This window comes from Ipomoea triloba, chromosome 6, assembly GCF_003576645.1.
Source record: "Ipomoea triloba cultivar NCNSP0323 chromosome 6, ASM357664v1".
Lineage (NCBI taxonomy): Eukaryota > Viridiplantae > Streptophyta > Magnoliopsida > Solanales > Convolvulaceae > Ipomoea > Ipomoea triloba.
This window is the reverse complement of record NC_044921.1, coordinates 6,819,417-6,841,488: the sequence shown is the minus strand read 5'-3', so window position 1 is coordinate 6,841,488 and position 22,072 is coordinate 6,819,417. Positions and strand designations below refer to the sequence as shown.

The window sequence follows — 22,072 nt, the reverse complement described above, 5'->3', positions numbered from 1 at the left end:
CAACTGAAAATGTGGATTCCGATTAGGGTGGCGTTTGGCTTCTATGTGCTAGACGGTTCAGGGGCTTTTGAGGTAGCAACTAATAGTTCGTTGAGGTGTGAGGCAGACCCCATACTTGTGGAGGCGATAACTTGCAAGGAAGCGTTAACATGGATTAGGGAGAAGGGATTCACTGACATACGGGTTGAGATAGATCACCCGAGTGTGGTACGCGCCCTTGTGGGACGCATCACAACTAGGGTCGTTCCAATAAAAATGGAGGTCCTATGAGATATCGTAATTTGGGCCCCCTTTTCAAGTATTTCATATATATAAATAATAGTTGTTTAATTGTATAAATACGTTGCACTACTCCAAAGAAATTTCTTTCTTTGTCGCAACTATTTGCAATATAACACAAAGTCAAGTTAAGACCGTGACTACCACAAGGAGTATAAAATGCTCTACGATTTACATCCAAGAGTAGTATTTTTTTGTACACTTTGGTGTCTCCCTCTGATATTTGACCCATTGTCATAACCTTGTCCCCTTACATTATCTATTTCAAGATCAAGTGATATCAAAATACCTTGGCCAGTAGTGTCATTCACAACCAAGTATTCCAAGAACTCTAGCTACTATTTTAATTGGACATGTGATGTATCCACACATCTTACAATCAAAGACATTTGTTCTTTGTTCTTAGTGACTGAATCAGGAGTGCAATCAAATAGCATCGAAAAATATTTTGTTTCTTTGATTTTTTTGAGGCCATTTGTTTTAACCGCAATAACAAACATAAGTATCAATTCGTTTTGAATCTGACCAAGATAATGATGATGAATATCATGATTTCTAGCACGTGAAGATTAGCATCTAACAAATTTTTCTTGGCATAATTTTTTTGCTCATCTATTTGATATATTCTTTTGTAATGAAACTTTCAAGAGCTCCCTTTTGAGTTTGAGTTAGTTGCTCAATTCTTATTTTCTTTTTATGCTTTTCAGACCTAGATGAATATTTTCTAGAAAACATATTTACAAAATTATAAGAACAAAAATTTATTTAGAACCTCTATTGATAAATAATTTATCAAGAAACAAATTATTCAATATTTAGAATTATTAAGCTAATACAGTATATTGTCGACCGACGACCTCCACTCAGACCACTCTTCCAATGCGTATGCAACTGCAACTCTGCAAGAAAATGGATTAGTGAAATACAGATTGGGGAATAGGAATTATGGAAAATGGGATTAGGGAAAATAGAGATTAGGGAAATATCGAAATAGAGATTAGGAAAAATAGAGATTAGGAATTACAAGAGTAATAGATGATTATATTGCATGCTGCGTGGTTATTGTAATACTAGTAATGAGTAGATTTGCAAATCCACATATAATATATGTATATAAGTATATAATTTTATTTTTTTTTACAATTGAGCCCCAAACAATTGTAAAAAAAAGTATATATATATATATATATACACACACACACACACACTATATAGTAGGCAGCATTGCTTGCTGTATAGTATATGTATGTATGTATGTATGGATGGATGTATGTATATTTATGTTTTATAATTGGGGCCCCAAATTTTGGAAGTCCTAGGCAGACTTGCCAAGGGCCGACCCTGATCACAACCCTCTTGTAGTCAATGCTAGAAATCTCGCGTTTTTCGTTGGACGGAAAACGCGATATATAGGTCGAAAACGAGGTTTTCGTCTAACATACCGACCAAATCGAAGGTTCAGAAAAATCGTTGTTGGAAATTCCGTCCAACTACAATTTTTGGTCGGAAATAGTGTCTAACGAACAAAAATTGGACAGAAATTTTGGAGAGAACCCCGCCATTCTTAAAACATGGGAATTTCCGTCCAACTAAGTCTGTTGGTCGGAAATTCCGACCAATGTTGGACGGAAATTCCAGAGAGAACCCCGCCATTCTTAAACGTGTGAATTTCCATCCAACTATGTCCGTTGATCGGAAATTCCGACCAACTTTGAACGGAAAACTCACATATTATATTTTGCGATTTTCTTTCTAATTGTTGTACGGAAATTCCGATCAACGGACGTAGTTGAACGAAAATATTAAGTACTGAATGTTGTGAGTTTTCTTCCAACTGTTGGTAGGAAAATCCTAAATCATATGAAGTGTTTTTATTATTTTTATATTACCACAATTTTATTTCTACTTGTTTTTAATAAATTATATCATCAACAAATTAATGAACACACTAAATTTCAAATTGAAAATATATTTAAATATCAAAAATATTTACAACAAAAATATAGTCATGTTCATAGTACTTTGAACAACAAAGTATTACCAAACACAAAAAACATGTTAGGAACGAAAATAAATCATGTGCTAGCTTGATGACCTCAAAACCAAAGCTACAAAACCAAATCATGTGCTAGCACTGTCCAAAAAAACTTAAAACATATCTTTACTAGGGTGTGCTTAACCACTAAAAGCTACATAGCAGTCAGACTATTAGCATACACCAACAAAAAGTCATGAAAATATATACCACTTAATCTTCATGATTAGGTGCCTGTGTTTCATCATTTGTCAAAGTAGAGTTGTTTATATTCAAGGAAGCTAACCATTCAGAATTTGGACTGAGCTGTGTCAATATAGCACCCATCTTACCAACATCCTCTCAGAACATATTGTTTTCTTCCCTAAACATCTTGTTTTCTTCCCGCATTTGTTGAATTTCTGCTAACAAAGCTGCATTGGAAGATGACTCTGCTGATTTGGAATTTGATCCCCTTGAAACTTCCAGGAAATAATGCTGGGTATCTGAGACAAATCCATATACATAGCCTCCTCTCTTAACACTACTGGTAGCCTCCAACCACAACTATGCATTTGATGCATCAGGCTGACCTTGTCGCAAGTCATTCGTTGTATCCTATAGAATAAGACAAAGCATGTTCATCTACTAAAATAATTTCATGTGATAATTAAAATAGAAGTAATAAGAAGAATATTTCTTACAACAACTTTCTGTGCTTTTCTACAAACATATGTTCCATTTCCATTTTTGCGCTTATGAGTGTGTTCATACAAGGCTGCATGACTTGGATCTTCTTCCAACTTTTCTTTTGATTCAAGAACAATATACAAAATACACAACATACTTAGTACAATATTATAAGATAAACTATATTAATTTTTTTCAAACTTACCAATCTTTTACGATGCACCGTCATTAGACTAGAACCACAGCTGTGGAGTGACATACCTAGTTCGTCGCAATCTGAATTTTTGTTCGTCTTGTTTTTTTTAGAGAGATTTTTGGACTCCTCACTCTCCCAAATGCGAACTAAGACAGCCATCACCTCGTGAGCTTTTTTTTTTTGCCAAGCCCTCGTGAGCTTCTCGAAGATGGTCTGAAAGCAGCTTTGCACCTTTTTTCTGAAAAATGCGGCGAACAGTATGTTCCTCTAATGGATCCCAACGATGCTTATTATATTAACAATGAAAATAAATTTTTAAAGTCACATATGTTTTGTAAATTCTACTATTGAGTCACAAAATGAAATGATTTTACATTCAATAACTTACCCTAAACTCATTAAACCACACATCTTTCAAATGTTGAGGAGCATACTTAAATGATTTTATTGGCTGTGTGAACATCCGTTGTGTACAAAGTATGATCTGATGGTGTGCTGTATGAGACTCAAATATGAATTATCATGTAAAAAGGATGGCAAAGAATAATTACAGTTATTGGACTGCATAATCAATTTCCTAATGCATGTAAACCAATAATTAAAATCCATCATACTAAATAGCTAAACTAATTGCAGCAAAAATCAGAAATTAAATTAAATGAAGTCTTACGCAGTTCCGCCAACTGTGCGAATAATAGTTGTAAATCAGTCTGCTGGAATCATGCTTGGTGGTGATTCTGTTGTCATACCCTCCCCTCCTCCACCTAAAGCAGCTTCATCAATATTCTCGGAAGCTGCATCAGAAGTATGCGCTCTTCTGTAATATACTCGTTGGGCTTTGAACTTGAAGGAGTACGCTTAGAGTCAGTGTCCTCCAACCGTCTATGGACTTCATTACGTAGTGTTTCCATTACAGTTGTATTTCCTTCTTCTGGATCATCAATTAATGCATGCAACGATGGCGGTTGTGAGATGCCAGCTTGTGAATGACTACCCATAACTATTTTACCTTTACCTCTATTTCTTTTACGTTGTGACATCTAAACAATAGAAAAGTGATCAGCAAAGAAAATATGAGTTATGAATTAATGGAACTTCAAGCATAAATTATACCCAATTTACAAACCTTAACATCCACTTCTTGGTGATCTCTCAATACAACATGGTGGACTTAAGCAATAGAAGCAGCTGCAAAGGGTAACATTACTTGATTTATTTTTATTTGTTGCATCTATCTTAAATAATTTAATATTAGTTATTTTTTTAATACTTTCATTGTTAATTTATTTTGGACAGTCAATGTATATAAAACATTGTGGTGTTTATGATAAATCACATTATAATTAAATTCAACAAAGACTACTGTAGCAAACAATTAACAAAGAAAAATATTCAAAATCATCAAAGCTTAACATCTAAGACGATGGATGCATGCATGTTATGAATCAGGATGAAATTAAGTAGAAATAATTCGAGCCTCAGTGGCATCCGGTTGCACCCCCATGTGGAAGGGGGTGAGTTCGAGCCTCAGTAGAGGCATTGCTGTCTCTTTGTGCTTCAGTAGGTTGAGAAAGTAGTTTATGAACAGATACTACATTGTAACAGAGTCAATAGTTCAAACTATTTTACCTCTCCTAATAGTTGTAAGCTTTTTCTCATTTTTTTTGTGGGCCCTAATATCCACCTCATCATCCACTATCTCACTCAATCACAAAAACTATTCCCCACATTAGTTTGAAACTTTTTCTAAGTTCTTTATGGGCCCACCATTTTATTATCCTATATTTTAATTATTTAATTTATAAATTCATTTTTAAATTCATTTCTAATAAAAATTAAATATTTGTAATTTGAAGTTTTGACATACATACTGCCAGCATTAGTTTATTTTAATAAAAATAAATTACAAAGCAATTAAAAATAAATTAAAGTACATAAAAATAAACTAAAAATTGATTAAGTTAATTCCTGTTGTTGCTCCATATATGCTCAACCAAGTCCGCACGAAGTTGATGATGCAATTACGAGTCATGTAACTCGGAATTTCTTTGTAAATATTGTTGAAACTCTTCGGTTGAGCCTTGTGATGCTTGTGCCGTTGCTACATCTTCTTCGTTCACCCAAGTACTTACGTTTTCACCTTCATCCTCAACAATCATGTTGTGTAAAATAATGCAAGTATGCATTATTTCTCTCAAGTTTTCCCGGTACCAAAATCGTCCAGGACCTCTAACCATTGCCCATCGAGCTTGTAACACCCCAAAAACCCGCTCTACATCTTTTCTTGCAGCCTCTTGTTTTTGTTTAAACAATATTCTTTTAGGATCTGCTGGACATGGAAAACTCTTCACGAACATCAACCATTGTGGGTAGATACCGTCTGTGAGATAATAACCTCTTTTGTAGTCAGTACCGTTCACAGTAAAATTAACCTCCGGTGCATATCCCTGCAAGACATCATTGAATAAAGGTGATTGATTTAATACATTGATATCATTCATAGCACCTGCGACGCCGAAGAATGCATGCCATATCCATAAGTCTGTTGATGCGACTGCTTCTAGCATAATGGTTGGAACTCCATGATCGCCTCTTGTAAATTGACCTTTCCATGCCACCAGGCAATTTCGCCACTCCCAATGTATGCAATCAAGACTCCCGAGCATTCTCGGGAAGCCGTGTTTTTACTCATGCATGTGAAGCAATCGGGCAATGTCTTCGGCATTTGGTCTTCTCAAGTATTGAGCTCCAAAAACATCAATGACACATCGGCAGATGTTAAATAAGCATTCTATGGCGGTTGTTTCACCCATGTGTAGATACTCATCCATTGTGGCAGCTGGTGTGCCATATGCCAATTGTCGAATGGCCGCGGTGATCTTTTGTAGTGGTGATAAACCCATCACTTTAGCAGCACTCTGTCTTTATTGAAAATATTCATAACGAATTTGCAATGCATTGACAATGCGTAAAAATAATTCTTTCCTCATTCGAAAACATCGACGAAAGATGTCTTCATGGAACACCGGCTCATCAGAGAAGTAATCAGTGACTAAACGATTGTGGCCTGACTCATGGTTCCTATCGATATATCTCCGTCTCTTTCTCGGTTGGGAAGAATTTTGACGTATTTCGACTATCTTTTGAGTCAACCACATCATGCTTGCCATCATTTGTTGTTCAATTTCCTCATCACTAGTATCATTATCATCCATGGGATCCCAATTAGGAGGGAATGATGACATTTTGTGGTAAGAAAATTATAAATATATGTAGAAGTGTAGTAAAATGTAGACATACACACACATATATAGGCACAAAAAAAGTTCTGTTGCCGTAGCTATCCGTTAGACACTGGAAATGTAGGCTACTGACTAAAAGCACTTTGATGCCATTTTGACCAAAAGCACTGCAAAAAAGTTTTGATGCCATTTTGAACAAAAGCACTGCAAAAGCATTCACTTTAAATTGGAATTTGATGCCATTCACTGGAAAAGCTACATTTGATGCCATTCACTAGAATTTGATACTATTCACTGGAAAAGCTACATTATATTTAACGTATATATATAATACAATATTTAAATTATAATAATTATAATTTAAGACTAAAAAAGCTACTGACCATTATTTTTTTTTTGAAGATAGCTACTGACCATTATTAAAATACAATTTTTAAATTATAATAATACTTTAAATTGCAATAATTAAAATATAATATATTAAAACTAATACAAGAACTTAAAATTACAATAATTAAAAGTACAATAATTAAAACTAGTAGAATTTAAAAACTACAAATACAAGAACTTAAAATTACAAGAATTTAAAACTACAATTAAAGTTTCAAACATTTTTTAATTTCTTTACAATATGCTAGGTGTGTAGCAAGTTGGCCCTCCGTCATCTCCGACGTGTCTTTCATCAATATATTATATTGTTGAATCCGAAGTTCTTCTTACTTCCTTTGATCACGTTCCAATTTCATTTGCAAATGTTTTTCAAACATTTTCGTTTGTTTTTTTAACACTTCTTTGAAATCATCTTCATCATTATTGCCAGTGTAGCACTCTTTAGCTTTTCGCTTCGCTGCATTTCTCCCCATTGGTCAAGGAAAAATTTCTTCGCTACCGCCTTCATTTCCTTGTGAGCTACCGCCTCCACTTCCTTCTACACTACCTCCTACACTTGCGCTGGATATTTGATTGGTGGATGATTTACTTAATGAGGCTTGGCGAGCTACAAATGATGGTTGCCAGCTTGGAACGTCTTTGCAAATGGCCCATACGTGTTCGTAGCCAAACTTGTCTCGACCATGTTTTACTTTATATTCTTCCGTAGCACGAACAATAATATCGGCATCATTAGCATCACTAGGCCGCATTCCTTGTAACCTATAATAAATAGTATGGAAGTCATAGGTTAATCTCTTAACTAGAGTCCAATGTGACTTTAACCTATCGACATTTCTTTTTGGCCTATCATTTCCCACATTGGCGTTGCAATACTCTTCAACGCGCTTCCAAAATCTTGGACCACTTTGCTCATTGCCAATTTTTGAATCTTGTGAAATCGTGTAATAAGAGTGTGCCAACATCTTGTCATCTTCAATGCTCCATAATGTTCGACGACTACTTCCTGTGTTGGTTGGTGGTGGAATGATTGTTACATCATTCTCGGATTGTGTGGAAAATGGGGAAAATTGCATGTTGCCGGGCAATTGAGGACTTTGCATGCTTCCCGAAAATTGGCCAGCTTGAATGTTGAACAGAAATTGTGAAGCTTGTCTAATTTGAGAATTTTGAAAACTGGTTGCAAACTGTGGAAATTGAAAGTTGGGTGGAATTTGAGAATTTTGGACTTGTGGAAAAAATGAATAATTTGGTGTAGAACTAAAATTTTGTGTAGATGGTTGGGAAGAAGAGAAATTGAGTTGTGAAGTACTAAAATTGGGTTGAGAATGTTAACGTATATATTAACGTATATATTTTACCTTTCCTTCTACCTTATTATTTTACCATATCTTCTACCTTATTTAGCTTTGTATTTTTGGTTAGTTAGTATTCTTATTGATTGTCTTGATTGCCTTTCTTTTTCTTTATCTTATAGGTCGTATATATATAGGAGTTCATACTTTGTAATTGCATTCAAGAAATATACAGTTCATATTTTTCCTAACATGGTATCACAGCCTTAATATTTTTTTTTTCTTTCTGGTTTTGAAACTGATGATGCTCTCCCCGTTAATGTAGCCTGCTAGCCTCACAAGAATATCCGAAGAACTGGAGAGCTCCCCATCAGTGTAGCCTGACAACCTCATCAGAATATCTAGAACTTTCAATCCAGAATCCGTTGCGAGGTAGCGGAGTCGAAGTCTGGACGCATCTCACTGCCTTCACCAGAAATACCTCTTCTTCTCTCTGGCCTGTAATTCTCGTTTGAATTCGTTTCTTTGCTGGTTGTCTCGTTGTTCAGTTGTTCGGATGGTCTGGTCAGCAATGGTGACTGGTGAGCAAGGTCAGAGACAACAGAGTTCATAATAATCAGTTCGTAATATTCATTTTTTTTCCTGGTTTATTATTTGCTTGGAAAATTTGTTCATCTTGCTTCTTCTCTCCCTGCTATGGATAAAAGTGAGGTTTCTCTTCCTATTGGAACCATTTTGGATGGTACCAATTATACTCTATGGTCTCAACGCATGAAGAGTTTTTTGATTGGGCGCAAGCTTTGGCGTATTGTTACGGGTGATATTGTTGAACCAACTCAGAATGTTGGTGTTGAAGATGATGATGAATATGTTGACTGGTTTTCTAATACCTCTATTCCATCCATCCATATACAATTTGCAAAATTTGATACTGCAAAACAAATATGGGATCTTTTGTCTAATCGATACAAAACAACCGGGCTTGCACACTACTATCAATTGCTCACCACCCTTAACAATCTTAGACAAGACTCGGGGCAATCTGTTAATGATTTTCTTGCAACCATTCAGCCTATATGGGATCAGTTGGCCCAAGATACGATAAGTGATGATCACCTTCATCTGATCCAAGTTCTTATGGCCCTTCGACCTGAATATGAATCTGTTCGTGCCGCTCTCCTTCATCGTCATCCATTACCGACTTTGGATGGTGCAATTAAAGAACTTCTATTTGAGGAGACTCGCTTGGGTTTAATCAAGCCTTTTTTGACAGATGTTGCTCTTGCTACTACTACATCGCACTCCCTACCAAGCTCTCGATTTTGTAAGAACTGTCGCTCTACTGGACATATTTTCTCTGCTTGTCCTACTGTTGAGTGCAGGTACTGTCATGGACGTGGTCATATTCTAGAAAATTGTCCAACTCGCCCTCCGCGACCAAAAGGAAATTCAAAGAAAACTCAGTCATTCTCCAAACCAGGTTCCACATCTGTTGCAGCTGCGACTGCTCACTCCTCTTCCCCCATTACTATTAGTGATCTAGAGACACTTCTCAAACAGGTGATGTCCCCTAGTTCTTCCACCTCCGCTGCTTTCTCTGCCACTCNCATACTAAACTTGAACCTCGTGCTCGTCTTTGTTGTTTCCTTGGATATGGGATAGAGCACAAAGGCTATCGTTGCTGGGATCCTATTTCTGGTCGACTACGTATTTCTCGTCATGTTACTTTTTGGGAACACACAATGTTCTCTACTTTGTCCAAATTTCATGATTCATTGTCTACTATCCACCCCTTCTTTACTGATTCTTCCAAAGATTTGTTCCCTACAGATTCTGGCACTGCATATACACACCTTCCTACAACTGAGTTAGTTTCTACAAACTCCCCAGTTAGGTTCCATTCTGAATCTAGCACTGCACATGTTCCTACAGTTGAGTTTCTCCATACAGACTCCAATACACATGTTCCTACAGTTGAGTTTCTCCATACAGACTCCAATACTGAGCCTCCTTCTGACTTGCCATCTGCTCCTGTATCCACGAATTTGGCTTCTTCTGATGATCTTGTTCCTCCTCTTCGCCGCTCAACTCGAGTAAGAGAAGTTCCTTTACACCTTAAAGATTATCATTGTTTTTCTACTATTCTCTCTTTACAAGAACCTAATTCTTATCGGGAGGCTAGTACTAACCCTCTTTGGCAGCAAGCAATGTTGGAAGAACTTCAAGCTTTGGAGAAAACTCATACTTGGGACCTCGTAGAGCTCCCTTCAGGTAAAACTCCTATTGGATGTAAATGGATCTACAAGATCAAAACTCGCTCAGACGGTTCCGTTGAGCGTTATAAAGCCCGATTGGTCGCTAAAGGCTATACTCAAGAGTATGGCATTGATTATGAGGAAACATTTGCTCCGGTTGCTCGTTTGACCTCTATTCGGAGTCTTTTGGCTATTGCTGCAGTTAAACGTTGGCCTCTTCTCCAGATGGATGTTAAGAACGCTTTTCTCAATGGCGATCTTGATGAAGAAGTTTATATGCATCCCCCACCTGGATACTCACATAATTCTCAACAAGTTTGTCTACTTCGGCGTGCGTTATATGGCCTAAAACAAGCGCCTCGTGCATGGTTTGCAAAATTCAGCTCCACCATTGCACGATTTGGTTTCACTTCTAGTCCTCATGATTCTGCTTTGTTTGTTCGCCATACTAACAAGGGTGTTGTTTTCTTGTTACTCTATGTAGATGATATGATTATTACAGGTGATGATTCCATGGCTATTTCTGATGTCCAACGTTATCTTAATCAACACTTTGAAATGAAGGATTTGGGACCTCTTAGCTATTTTCTAGGTCTTGAAGTTTCTTCCACTTCTAATGGATACTATTTATCTCAAGCTAAATATGCTGCAGATTTACTCTCAAGGGCTGGTATAACAGATTCTAGTAACACATCTACACCATTGGACACAAATGTTAAATTAACACCTTTTGATGGCACACCCCTTGCTGATCCCACATTATACAGGCAACTGGTTGGTAGCCTTATTTATCTTACAGTAACTCGCCCGGATATTGCTTATGCTGTTCACATAGTAAGTCTAACTCGCCCGGATATTGCTTATGCTGTTCACATAGTAAGTCAATTTATGGCAGCTCCTCGTACAATTCACTTTACTGCTGTGCTCCGCATCTTACGATATGTCAAAGGTACTCTTGTGCATGGTCTTCATTTCTCTGCTCACTCCTCATTAACACTGTCTGCCTATGCTGATGCTGATTGGGCTGGAGACCCTACGGATCGTCGTTCAACGACTGGTTATTGCTTCTTCTTGGGCAACTCACTTATTTCATGGTGAAGTAAAAAGCAAACAGTCACTTCGCGGTCTAGCACTGAATCAGAATATCGGGCACTTGTCGATGCTACTTCTGAATTGATTTGGCTTAGATGGCTTCTTGAAGATATGGGAATTAAACAATCCTCGCCTACTGTTCTTCACTGTGATAATCGGAGTGCTATTCAAATTGCCCATAATGATGTGTTTCATGAACGAACCAAACACATCGAGACGGATTGTCATTTTGTTCGCCAACATATTAAACATGGGACTGTACATCTTACTCATGTTTCTTCTGAAGATCAATCAGCAGATATTTTTACTAAAGCTCATCTCCCTGGAAGGTTTCAGTCTTTACTGCGCAAACTCAAGTTGGCTTCTACTATCCCACCTTGAGTTTGAGGGGGGGTGTTAACGTATATATTAACGTATATATTTTACCTTTCCTTCTACCTTATTATTTTACCATATCTTCTACCTTATTTAGCTTTGTATTTTTGGTTAGTTAGTATTCTTATTGATTGTCTTGATTGCCTTTCTTTTTCTTTATCTTATAGGTCGTATATATATAGGAGTTCATACTTTGTAATTGCATTCAAGAAATATACAATTCATATTTTTCCTAACAGAGAAGAAGAAAAAATAGGTTGAAAATTTTGATTACTTGAATTGCCTTTATCCATTGTTGTATGCAAAAAAAAAATAAAAAATACAATTGCTTTGAAATGTAACAATTGAGAGATGAATGAATTAAGAGTAGAATAAATTGAAAGTATGAATGTAGGATACAAAGTATGGAAGATATAGTATTTATATAAAAAAATATATTAATTAATAATATTAAAAAAAAATAATAATAAAAAAATGGTCGTTGCCATATTGGCAACGACACAAAAATTTCCAGCCGTTGCTATATTGGCAACGACCGAAAATTTGGCCGCTGCCATTGGCAACGACAAGAAAATAACCGTTGCCAATGGCAACGGTCAAATCTGAGAATGGCCGCTAGCTGGCGGCCACTCTCAGTGCCCCAGCGGGCGTGTGTCACTCACGCGCCCGCTGGTTGGCTCCGCATCAACATCACTTTTTTTTTTTTTAATAAAATCCTGACACAGCAGGGGTTGTTGCAGGAGAAATATATCTCCAAAATGAAACAACCCCAATAGTTAAAAGTCAATTGGATAAACTTTAATGTCTAAGAATTTGTGCCAAGATCCCCTATTGGGGAGGGCCTAAGTGCCAGGCCACAAAGCAGCTTGTAATGTAGGGACTTAGTTCATTTATATCAAAGTTTCTAATAGAGTTGCTTTTGCAAGTTGTTCTGCAAGAGTGTGCAAACTGAGAGAGAGAAAAGAGGCATGCAAAAATAGGATTACAACACTCAGTATCTTTGACCTTTCGCGCTGATTAGACGGCCTGGTCGATTAGAAACTGATAAAGTTGTTGGCAAGCTAGGGTCAATTCCACCATCATTCAAATTTCGACCAATCTGTGTCCTCCTACTTTGCACATTATCCTCAAAGTAAAATGATGCAAAATGTGTTGTCTCTTCAACCAAGTATGCATCACATGTCGACCCTTCAACATATCTCATATTCTTCATTTTACATTTGAAATGGTTAATGAACCTTTCAAATGGATACATCCNTATGTCAAAGGTACTCTTGTGCATGGTCTTCATTTCTCTGCTCACTCCTCATTAACACTGTCTGCCTATGCTGATGCTGATTGGGCTGGAGACCCTACGGATCGTCGTTCAACGACTGGTTATTGCTTCTTCTTGGGCAACTCACTTATTTCATGGTGAAGTAAAAAGCAAACAGTCACTTCGCGGTCTAGCACTGAATCAGAATATCGGGCACTTGTCGATGCTACTTCTGAATTGATTTGGCTTAGATGGCTTCTTGAAGATATGGGAATTAAACAATCCTCGCCTACTGTTCTTCACTGTGATAATCGGAGTGCTATTCAAATTGCCCATAATGATGTGTTTCATGAACGAACCAAACACATCGAGACGGATTGTCATTTTGTTCGCCAACATATTAAACATGGGACTGTACATCTTACTCATGTTTCTTCTGAAGATCAATCAGCAGATATTTTTACTAAAGCTCATCTCCCTGGAAGGTTTCAGTCTTTACTGCGCAAACTCAAGTTGGCTTCTACTATCCCACCTTGAGTTTGAGGGGGGGTGTTAACGTATATATTAACGTATATATTTTACCTTTCCTTCTACCTTATTATTTTACCATATCTTCTACCTTATTTAGCTTTGTATTTTTGGTTAGTTAGTATTCTTATTGATTGTCTTGATTGCCTTTCTTTTTCTTTATCTTATAGGTCGTATATATATAGGAGTTCATACTTTGTAATTGCATTCAAGAAATATACAATTCATATTTTTCCTAACAGAGAAGAAGAAAAAATAGGTTGAAAATTTTGATTACTTGAATTGCCTTTATCCATTGTTGTATGCAAAAAAAAAATAAAAAATACAATTGCTTTGAAATGTAACAATTGAGAGATGAATGAATTAAGAGTAGAATAAATTGAAAGTATGAATGTAGGATACAAAGTATGGAAGATATAGTATTTATATAAAAAAATATATTAATTAATAATATTAAAAAAAAATAATAATAAAAAAATGGTCGTTGCCATATTGGCAACGACACAAAAATTTCCAGCCGTTGCTATATTGGCAACGACCGAAAATTTGGCCGCTGCCATTGGCAACGACAAGAAAATAACCGTTGCCAATGGCAACGGTCAAATCTGAGAATGGCCGCTAGCTGGCGGCCACTCTCAGTGCCCCAGCGGGCGTGTGTCACTCACGCGCCCGCTGGTTGGCTCCGCATCAACATCACTTTTTTTTTTTTTAATAAAATCCTGACACAGCAGGGGTTGTTGCAGGAGAAATATATCTCCAAAATGAAACAACCCCAATAGTTAAAAGTCAATTGGATAAACTTTAATGTCTAAGAATTTGTGCCAAGATCCCCTATTGGGGAGGGCCTAAGTGCCAGGCCACAAAGCAGCTTGTAATGTAGGGACTTAGTTCATTTATATCAAAGTTTCTAATAGAGTTGCTTTTGCAAGTTGTTCTGCAAGAGTGTGCAAACTGAGAGAGAGAAAAGAGGCATGCAAAAATAGGATTACAACACTCAGTATCTTTGACCTTTCGCGCTGATTAGACGGCCTGGTCGATTAGAAACTGATAAAGTTGTTGGCAAGCTAGGGTCAATTCCACCATCATTCAAATTTCGACCAATCTGTGTCCTCCTACTTTGCACATTATCCTCAAAGTAAAATGATGCAAAATGTGTTGTCTCTTCAACCAAGTATGCATCACATGTCGACCCTTCAACATATCTCATATTCTTCATTTTACATTTGAAATGGTTAATGAACCTTTCAAATGGATACATCCAACGATATTAGACTAGTCTACCTAGACGTGCTTCATTAGCCAAGTGTACAGGTAAATGCTCTATGCAATTGAACATTGATGGGGGAAAGATACGCTCTAGCTTACAGAGTATAAGGACAATGGAAGTATTCATTTCATTCAACGTGTCAACCTTGAGAGAAGTTGAGCATATATCTCAAAAAAAATATGCTTAACTCAACTAAAACCTTCTAGTGTGATTTTGGTAAAAATATAAAAACACTTGGCAAAAGACACTGCATAAAAATGTGACAATAATGATTTTTCATTCCACTTTTCATGCATAAAAGACACTCCAAAGCTTGTTTGCTTACTGTGGGCACTGTTGCAAAAATCGGTCGCCTAGGCCACCTAGCGCCTAATTCGACCGACTAAGTCGAGTTGGCGGCTGACTCGGTCGAATTTGACCGAGTTAACTCACCCAACTCAACAGAGTTAGCCGAGTTAACTTGGACGATTCAGCCTTGTTAATTTGTTTGTTATATATATATATATATATATATATATATATATATATATATATATATATATATATATTTTTTTTAAAATTTTTTTTATTTATATAAATAAGAGAAGAGATATATATTATATATATATAATATAATATATGACATACACCCACACATGCATTATTTTTTTGTTTTTATAGGTCACCGCCTAGGCCGCTTAGGTGCTAGGCGCTAGTCTACCGCACGACTAGCGCCTAGCGCCTACTACAACCATGATTGTGGGAATAGGTTCACCATGACACATCCATACCCAATAATACGTTTCAAATCCTTTCTTATATAAGTGAACACGGACATGATCAACATATAAGTGTACTGTATTCTTGCATTTACTACAGGGACACCTAATTGTATTTGTCAACTCGTATACATGAAGTGTACATGCATAATTAACAAATTGCACAACACCAGCTAAAAACTCATCAGTGATTCCCTTCTTTCAAAGTAACAATCAATTATACATCCATTTTCGATGTTCTGGTATACTTTCCATATACGCATAGTATTAAAGAACAAATATCTCAAAATCACAAAAAAAAATTATTATTATTATTCGTATTTTAATTTTAACATCAATTAACAATCTGAACAATTAATTAATTTAATATCAAATAAATAAATAATGTAACGAACATAAAAAAAAAAAAAAAAAAAAAAAAAAAAAAAAAAAAAAAAAAAAAAAAAAAAAAAAAAAAAAAAGAACCCAAACACAAAGAATTTGTTACGTAGTCCGGAGTAATCCTCCTACTACGTTTGCGAGGCAACTCAATGTTTACCCAATCCACTAGATGACCACCCAAGATTACACAAGTTGGAATTACATAACCAGGACACACCACGGTTCATCAACCAACATCAATCTTTTCACCTACAATTGGATCTTCAACATTGCATGCCTACAATTGTCACCATAACATCAATATGGAATTCTTCAATTTCTTTGACGTAGCAGCACCATACGTATTTCACAGCAGTAGCAACATGGAACCTTATCAACTTTGTGTCATAGCAGCATCATATAACCCTCAATTTAGCTTCATAATTTTTTCTTTCTAAACCTTACGGTAGCATGGGAGTAATTAACAAAAGTAGCCTTTTAAATTCACAAAGCAAGTGATTCCACATCACTCAAAACCCACGCCCATTTATACTCAAATTGGAAACTTCTTAATTCGAAATATTAGCTCAAACAAATCCTTTATTCATGTGATCCTCATCTGACTTGATTTATTCATCCAATAAATTCAGACCACTTATTTTACCTTATAACATTGAGTGGTCCAAAATACTTCAGGGATCCTGTGTCAGTTACATCTTGTCTGTCTCAGCCTGGAAAAAAAAAACTAAAAACATTCTAACATACCCTAACATTATAATTAATATTTTTGACATATAATCAGCCAACCAAACATAGGGTATGTGTATCATTAGAAACAGATTGCGTACGGTCGAGGTCATAATCAGTCATCATTTGTCGCATCCAAAGTAGTTTGGTACAGCAGCTACCCGCAGGCCGCAACTATATACTCAACTTCAGCCGTACTGAGATATATAGAGTTCTGTTTTTTACTTAGCCAATATACTAAGTTCTTTCCAATAAAGAAGCAGCCATCGGATGTACTTTTTTTGTCATAAGCCAACCCAGTCGGCATCGCTAAAACCTACAAGACTTACACTTGTATCAGCAGAAAACCAAATACCATAATTTAGCGTACCTTTAACGTATTTGATAATATGCTTTACAGCTTTCAGATGAGATTCTTTAGGATTTGCTTGATAACGGGCACACATTCCAACGTTGAGCATAATGTCAGGTCTGCTGGTTGTCAGATACAGCAAGCTGCCAATCATGCTTCTATATAATGTAGGGTCAACTGAAGTGCCTTTCTCATCTTTGAACAGTTTTGTAGTGGTCGAGATAGGAGTCTTGGCATCTTTAGAAAATTCTAAACCAAACTTGGCTAGCAGATTTTTAGCATATTTTTCTTGTGAAATAAATATACCCTCACCTGTTTGGTTTACCTATAAACCTAAGAAGTAGGTTAATTCTTCGATCATACTCATCTCGAATTCTTGTTGCATAACTTTCACAAGCTCATCAGTAGCACCTGTCTTGGTAGATCCAAACACAATATCGTCAACGTAGACTTGAGCAATAGTTAAGTGCTTACCTGACCTTTTAATAAAGAGAGTTTTATCGATTCCCCCTCGGTTATAGCCGTGTTGGAGCAGATATTGAGTTAATCTTTCATACCAGGCTCTTGGAGCCTGTTTGAGGCCATATAGCGCTTTTTGAAGTTTGTTAACATAATCAGGATGGTGAGGATCTTCAAACCCTTTTGGTTATGCCACATAGATATCTTCAAATAGATATCCGTTTAGGAACGCCGTTTTGACGTCCATTTGATACAACTTAATCTTCAGGGTACATGCAACATATAAGAGTAAGCGAATTGATTCTAGACGTGCCACATGAGCAAATGTTTCGTCGTAGTCAATTCCCTCGATCTGTGAGTAGCCTTGGGCTACGAGTCTATCCTTGTTGCGAGCAATATTTTCGGCCGAGTTGGTTTTGTTCCGGAAAATCCATTTAGTACCTACAACATTAACATTGTCAGGTTTAGGGACTAGAGTCCATACCTTATTTCGTTCAAACTGCCCGAGCTCTTCCTGCATAGCCTTGATCCAGTGTTCATCAGTCAAGGCCTCTTTAACAGTTTTAGATTCAATTTGCAACGTGCAGCAAGCATATCTTGCTAGTTGATATAGTCACATTTAGGCTTTTTCCTGGTTTGAATCCCGGAGTTTGGATCTCCAATTATGTTCTGGATATGATGATTCTTTTGAATGCGAGTTGGTATGTCTATGCCACCAGATTCTTGATTCGATTCTTATTCAGAGTCTGAATTAACTGGTGTTGTGACTAGCATAGGTGTAGGTGGTGTTGGCTCAGCAATAGGAGGTTCTAGAGCACTTGCTGAACATTCAGGATCTGGACCTGAATATGAGTTTTCAACTAGATCATCTGGTTGATCATCCACCACCACGTTAGTTGACTCCATGACAGATTTTGTCACCTTATTGTAAACCCGATACGCACGACGTTCTGAGGAATATCCAAGGAAAATTCCTTCGTCGCTTCTTGGCTCAAATTTTGTAGTAGGATATCTATCCTTCAAAATAAAACACCGTGAGCCAAAAATGTGAAAGTATTTCAGATTGGGTTTCTTACCTTTCCATATTTCATACGGAGTATGAGTTGTGCCAGGTCGTAGGTATACTCGGTTAATGATGTGACAGGGGAACTACTTTAGCCCAGAATTTTTGAGGTAGACCTTTAGCGTTTAGAAGAACTCGACCCATTACTTGGATTGCGCAGTTCTTTCGTTCAACAACTCCATTTTGTTGATGCGTTTTCAAAGCAAAATATTCATGAGTGATGCCGTAGTTGTTGCAGAATTCGTCAAACTGGTTGTTATCGAATTCACATCCGTGGTCGCTTCGAATTCGAATGATTGGTTCATTCTTAGTTTTCTGAAGCTTTAGACTTAGAGCTTTGAAGACATCCAGGGTTTCAAACTTTTCCCTAAGAAACATCACCCACGAAAAATGAGAATAATCATCAACACAAACAAGTATGTACCTTTTACCTCCAATACTTTCAGTTTTAGTGGGACCAATGAGATCCATGTGAAGTAGTTCTAAGAAGTGTTTGGTGTTGATTGTGCTATGAGCTGAGTGAGAAGATCTGGTTTTCTTTCCAGCTTGGCATGCACTGCATACCCCCATTGTCTCGACTTTCAATTTTGGAAGTCCTAGAACACTTTCTGTCTTTATAAGTTTGCCGAGAGATCTGAAATTTAAGTGACCCAGCTTTTGATGCCATAGCTCATACTCACCTATATTGGACCTGCAACAAAGAATGTCGTTAGTCAAAATGTAACAATTGTTAGATGAGCGCTTACCTTCCATAACACAATGGTTTTGGTTGTCCAAGACGTTGCAGTTGTCTTTTGTAAAGCAAACGTTTCAGTTCTGGTCACAAAGTTGGCTAATGCTGATAAGGTTGGCGTGAATCCCATTTACAAGTAATACTCGTTGTAACTTTGGCAAGCCTGCAACATTTAGAGTTCCAAAGCCAGTGATTTTGCTTTTTATGCCATCACCAAATGTAACTTCTCCTTTGCTTTCTTTGACATCGCTTAGAAATTTTGTGTTGCCAGTCATATGGCGAGAGCAGCCACTGTCAAAGTACCACTTTTCAGCTTTAATTTAATAAATAAATAATGTAACAAACATAAAAAGAAAAAGAACCCGAACACAAAGAATTTGTTACGCAGTTCGGAGCAATCCTCATACGTCTGTAGGGCAACTCAATGTTTACCCAATCCACTAGATGACCACCCAAGATTACACAAGTTGGAATTACACAATCAGGACACACCACAGTTCATCAACCAACACCAATCTTGTCGCTTATGATTGGATCTTCAACATTGCATGCCTACAATTGTCACCATAACATCAATATGGAATTCTTCAGTTTCTTTGACGTAGCAGCACCGTACGTATTTCACAACAGTAGCAACATGGAACCTCATCAACTTTGTGCCGTAGCAGCATCATATAACCCTCAATTTAGCTTCATAATTTTTTCTTTCTAAACCTTACAGCAGCATGGGAGTAATTAACAAAAGTAGCCTTTTAGATTCACAAAGCAAGTGATTCCACATCACTCAAAACCCACACCCTTTTATACTCAAATTGGCAATATTAGCTCAAACAACTCCTTAATTCATGTGATCCCCATCTGACTTGATTTATTCATCCAATAAATTCTAACCACTTATTTTACCTTATAACATTGAGTGGTCCAAAATACTTCTGGGATCCTGTGTCAGTTACATCTTGTCTGTCTCAGCCTGGAAAAAAAAAAACTAAAAACACACTAACATACCCTAACATTATAATTAATATTTTTGACAAATAATCAGCCAACCAAACATAGGGTATGTGTATCATTAGTACACTTACATATACAACCATGATACAAGATATATAATAGCATTGCAAGAGTATGCCAATATATATATATATATATATATATATATATATTCATTTTTTTATATCCATTTAAAAAAAAATACATACCTGAATGAAGAAGCAAATTTGAAACAAGAGAATAGGGTAATGAAGAAGAAAGTTGGAAAAAAGTGAGCTCAAATACGCTGGACAAATCTAAAATATTGTCATTTCCGTCCAACATGAAGTTGCACGGAAATTAAAATACCTATCATCATTTACTTTTCACCTACCAGTCAGTTCAAATTTACCGACCAACACTACATGTTAGACGAAAATTCATTCTACATAACTTTGGCGGCATAAAGTTGAGATTTTTATTAAAATACCGACCATCATTAATGTTGAACAGAAAACGCGAGATTTACAGCATTGTGTATAGGTAGGCGTTTTTCTTAGAGATTGTGCTAGTCTCATCAGTTCCATTAATATTTGTTCAGTAACCTTTATTAAAAGATCAACGAACAACAAACTAGTTTTCTCACGTCTAGCAGTTGACTCTCATTCTAGTGTAATTATATGGAAGAATACTCCCCCCTGAATGTTTCGTTATCTTTTTTAAGTAATATAGATCACTCGTTTTCTTTAAAAAAAAATTATTAGCTAATTACAAATCATTATTTTGAAATATTTTTCTGAGGAGTATATCTTTTTTTAGTAGATTTGTGTTTGCCTAGTGAGTGAAAAAATATGATTTATCTTTAATGTTGACGAAGAAAGGACCCAAGGGATGAAAAAGAAAATGAATTTTTCACACGGGCTTAGTTTACTGGTTCAGTAGATAATATTTACGACAAAAAATTAGGATTTGAAACTCGACAGTCGCAGCGTGCAGATTATCATAGTTCAATTTGAACCGAACTGGACACTATAACAATTGAACTAAAACAGTAAGAACGATTCTTGTTATGATTCAAAATTTGAATAAAATAAAATAATTGTTAAATTTAAGCTATTTTTAAATAGAAAATAGAATTTACAAAAATAAATAAATAAATAAATTTTGAACCGATGATTCAAACCGAAATTGAAATCAAAATATATGTGAACCGGAACCAAATAGATTTATCATTTACAAATAGTGTGTACAAATATGTTCGATTCTAGTTCACATTTATTATGATTCTAATTTCGGTTTGAACCGCCAATTCAAAATTTATTTATTTATTTATTTTTGTAAATTTTATTTTCTATTTTAAAATAGTCTAAATTTAACAATTATTTTATTTTATTTCAGATTCTTAATCGTAATAAGAACCATCCCTACTATTTCAGTTCGGTTTCTATAGTATCCGATTCGGTTCAAATCATACTACAGTCATCCCTACATATAAACAATAATTTTTTGGAGAAGAAAAATAAATGAATTAATTATTTTAAGGGTAAAAATATTTATTTAATATCAAAAGAGAAAAACTGTCACTTTAAAATAATTGAGAGAGTAAATGTGAATATATGAATAACTCGGGCAAAAATGCTATAAGTCTATAATTTTCCCTTCGTAATTATAATTTGATGGAAAAGCAAGGGTAAAGATGTAATAATACTTCATATTGCTATATATATACATAAACATTCGGATAAACGGAGGA

General features: G+C 36.0%; 1 protein-coding gene and 1 pseudogene across 1 annotated transcript; both read right to left on the bottom strand.

The window, feature by feature from the left end:
• Window positions 1–5,140: 5,140 nt before the first annotated feature.
• Window positions 5,141–6,424, bottom strand: LOC116023421 (annotated as a pseudogene).
• An 863-nt stretch (window positions 6,425–7,287) lies between these two features.
• LOC116023420 lies at window positions 7,288–7,887 on the bottom strand. Its single transcript, XM_031264420.1, has one exon. It carries the CDS (start codon window positions 7,885–7,887, stop codon window positions 7,288–7,290), a length of 600 nt encoding a protein of 199 aa, XP_031120280.1.
• Window positions 7,888–22,072: the final 14,185 nt, after the last annotated feature.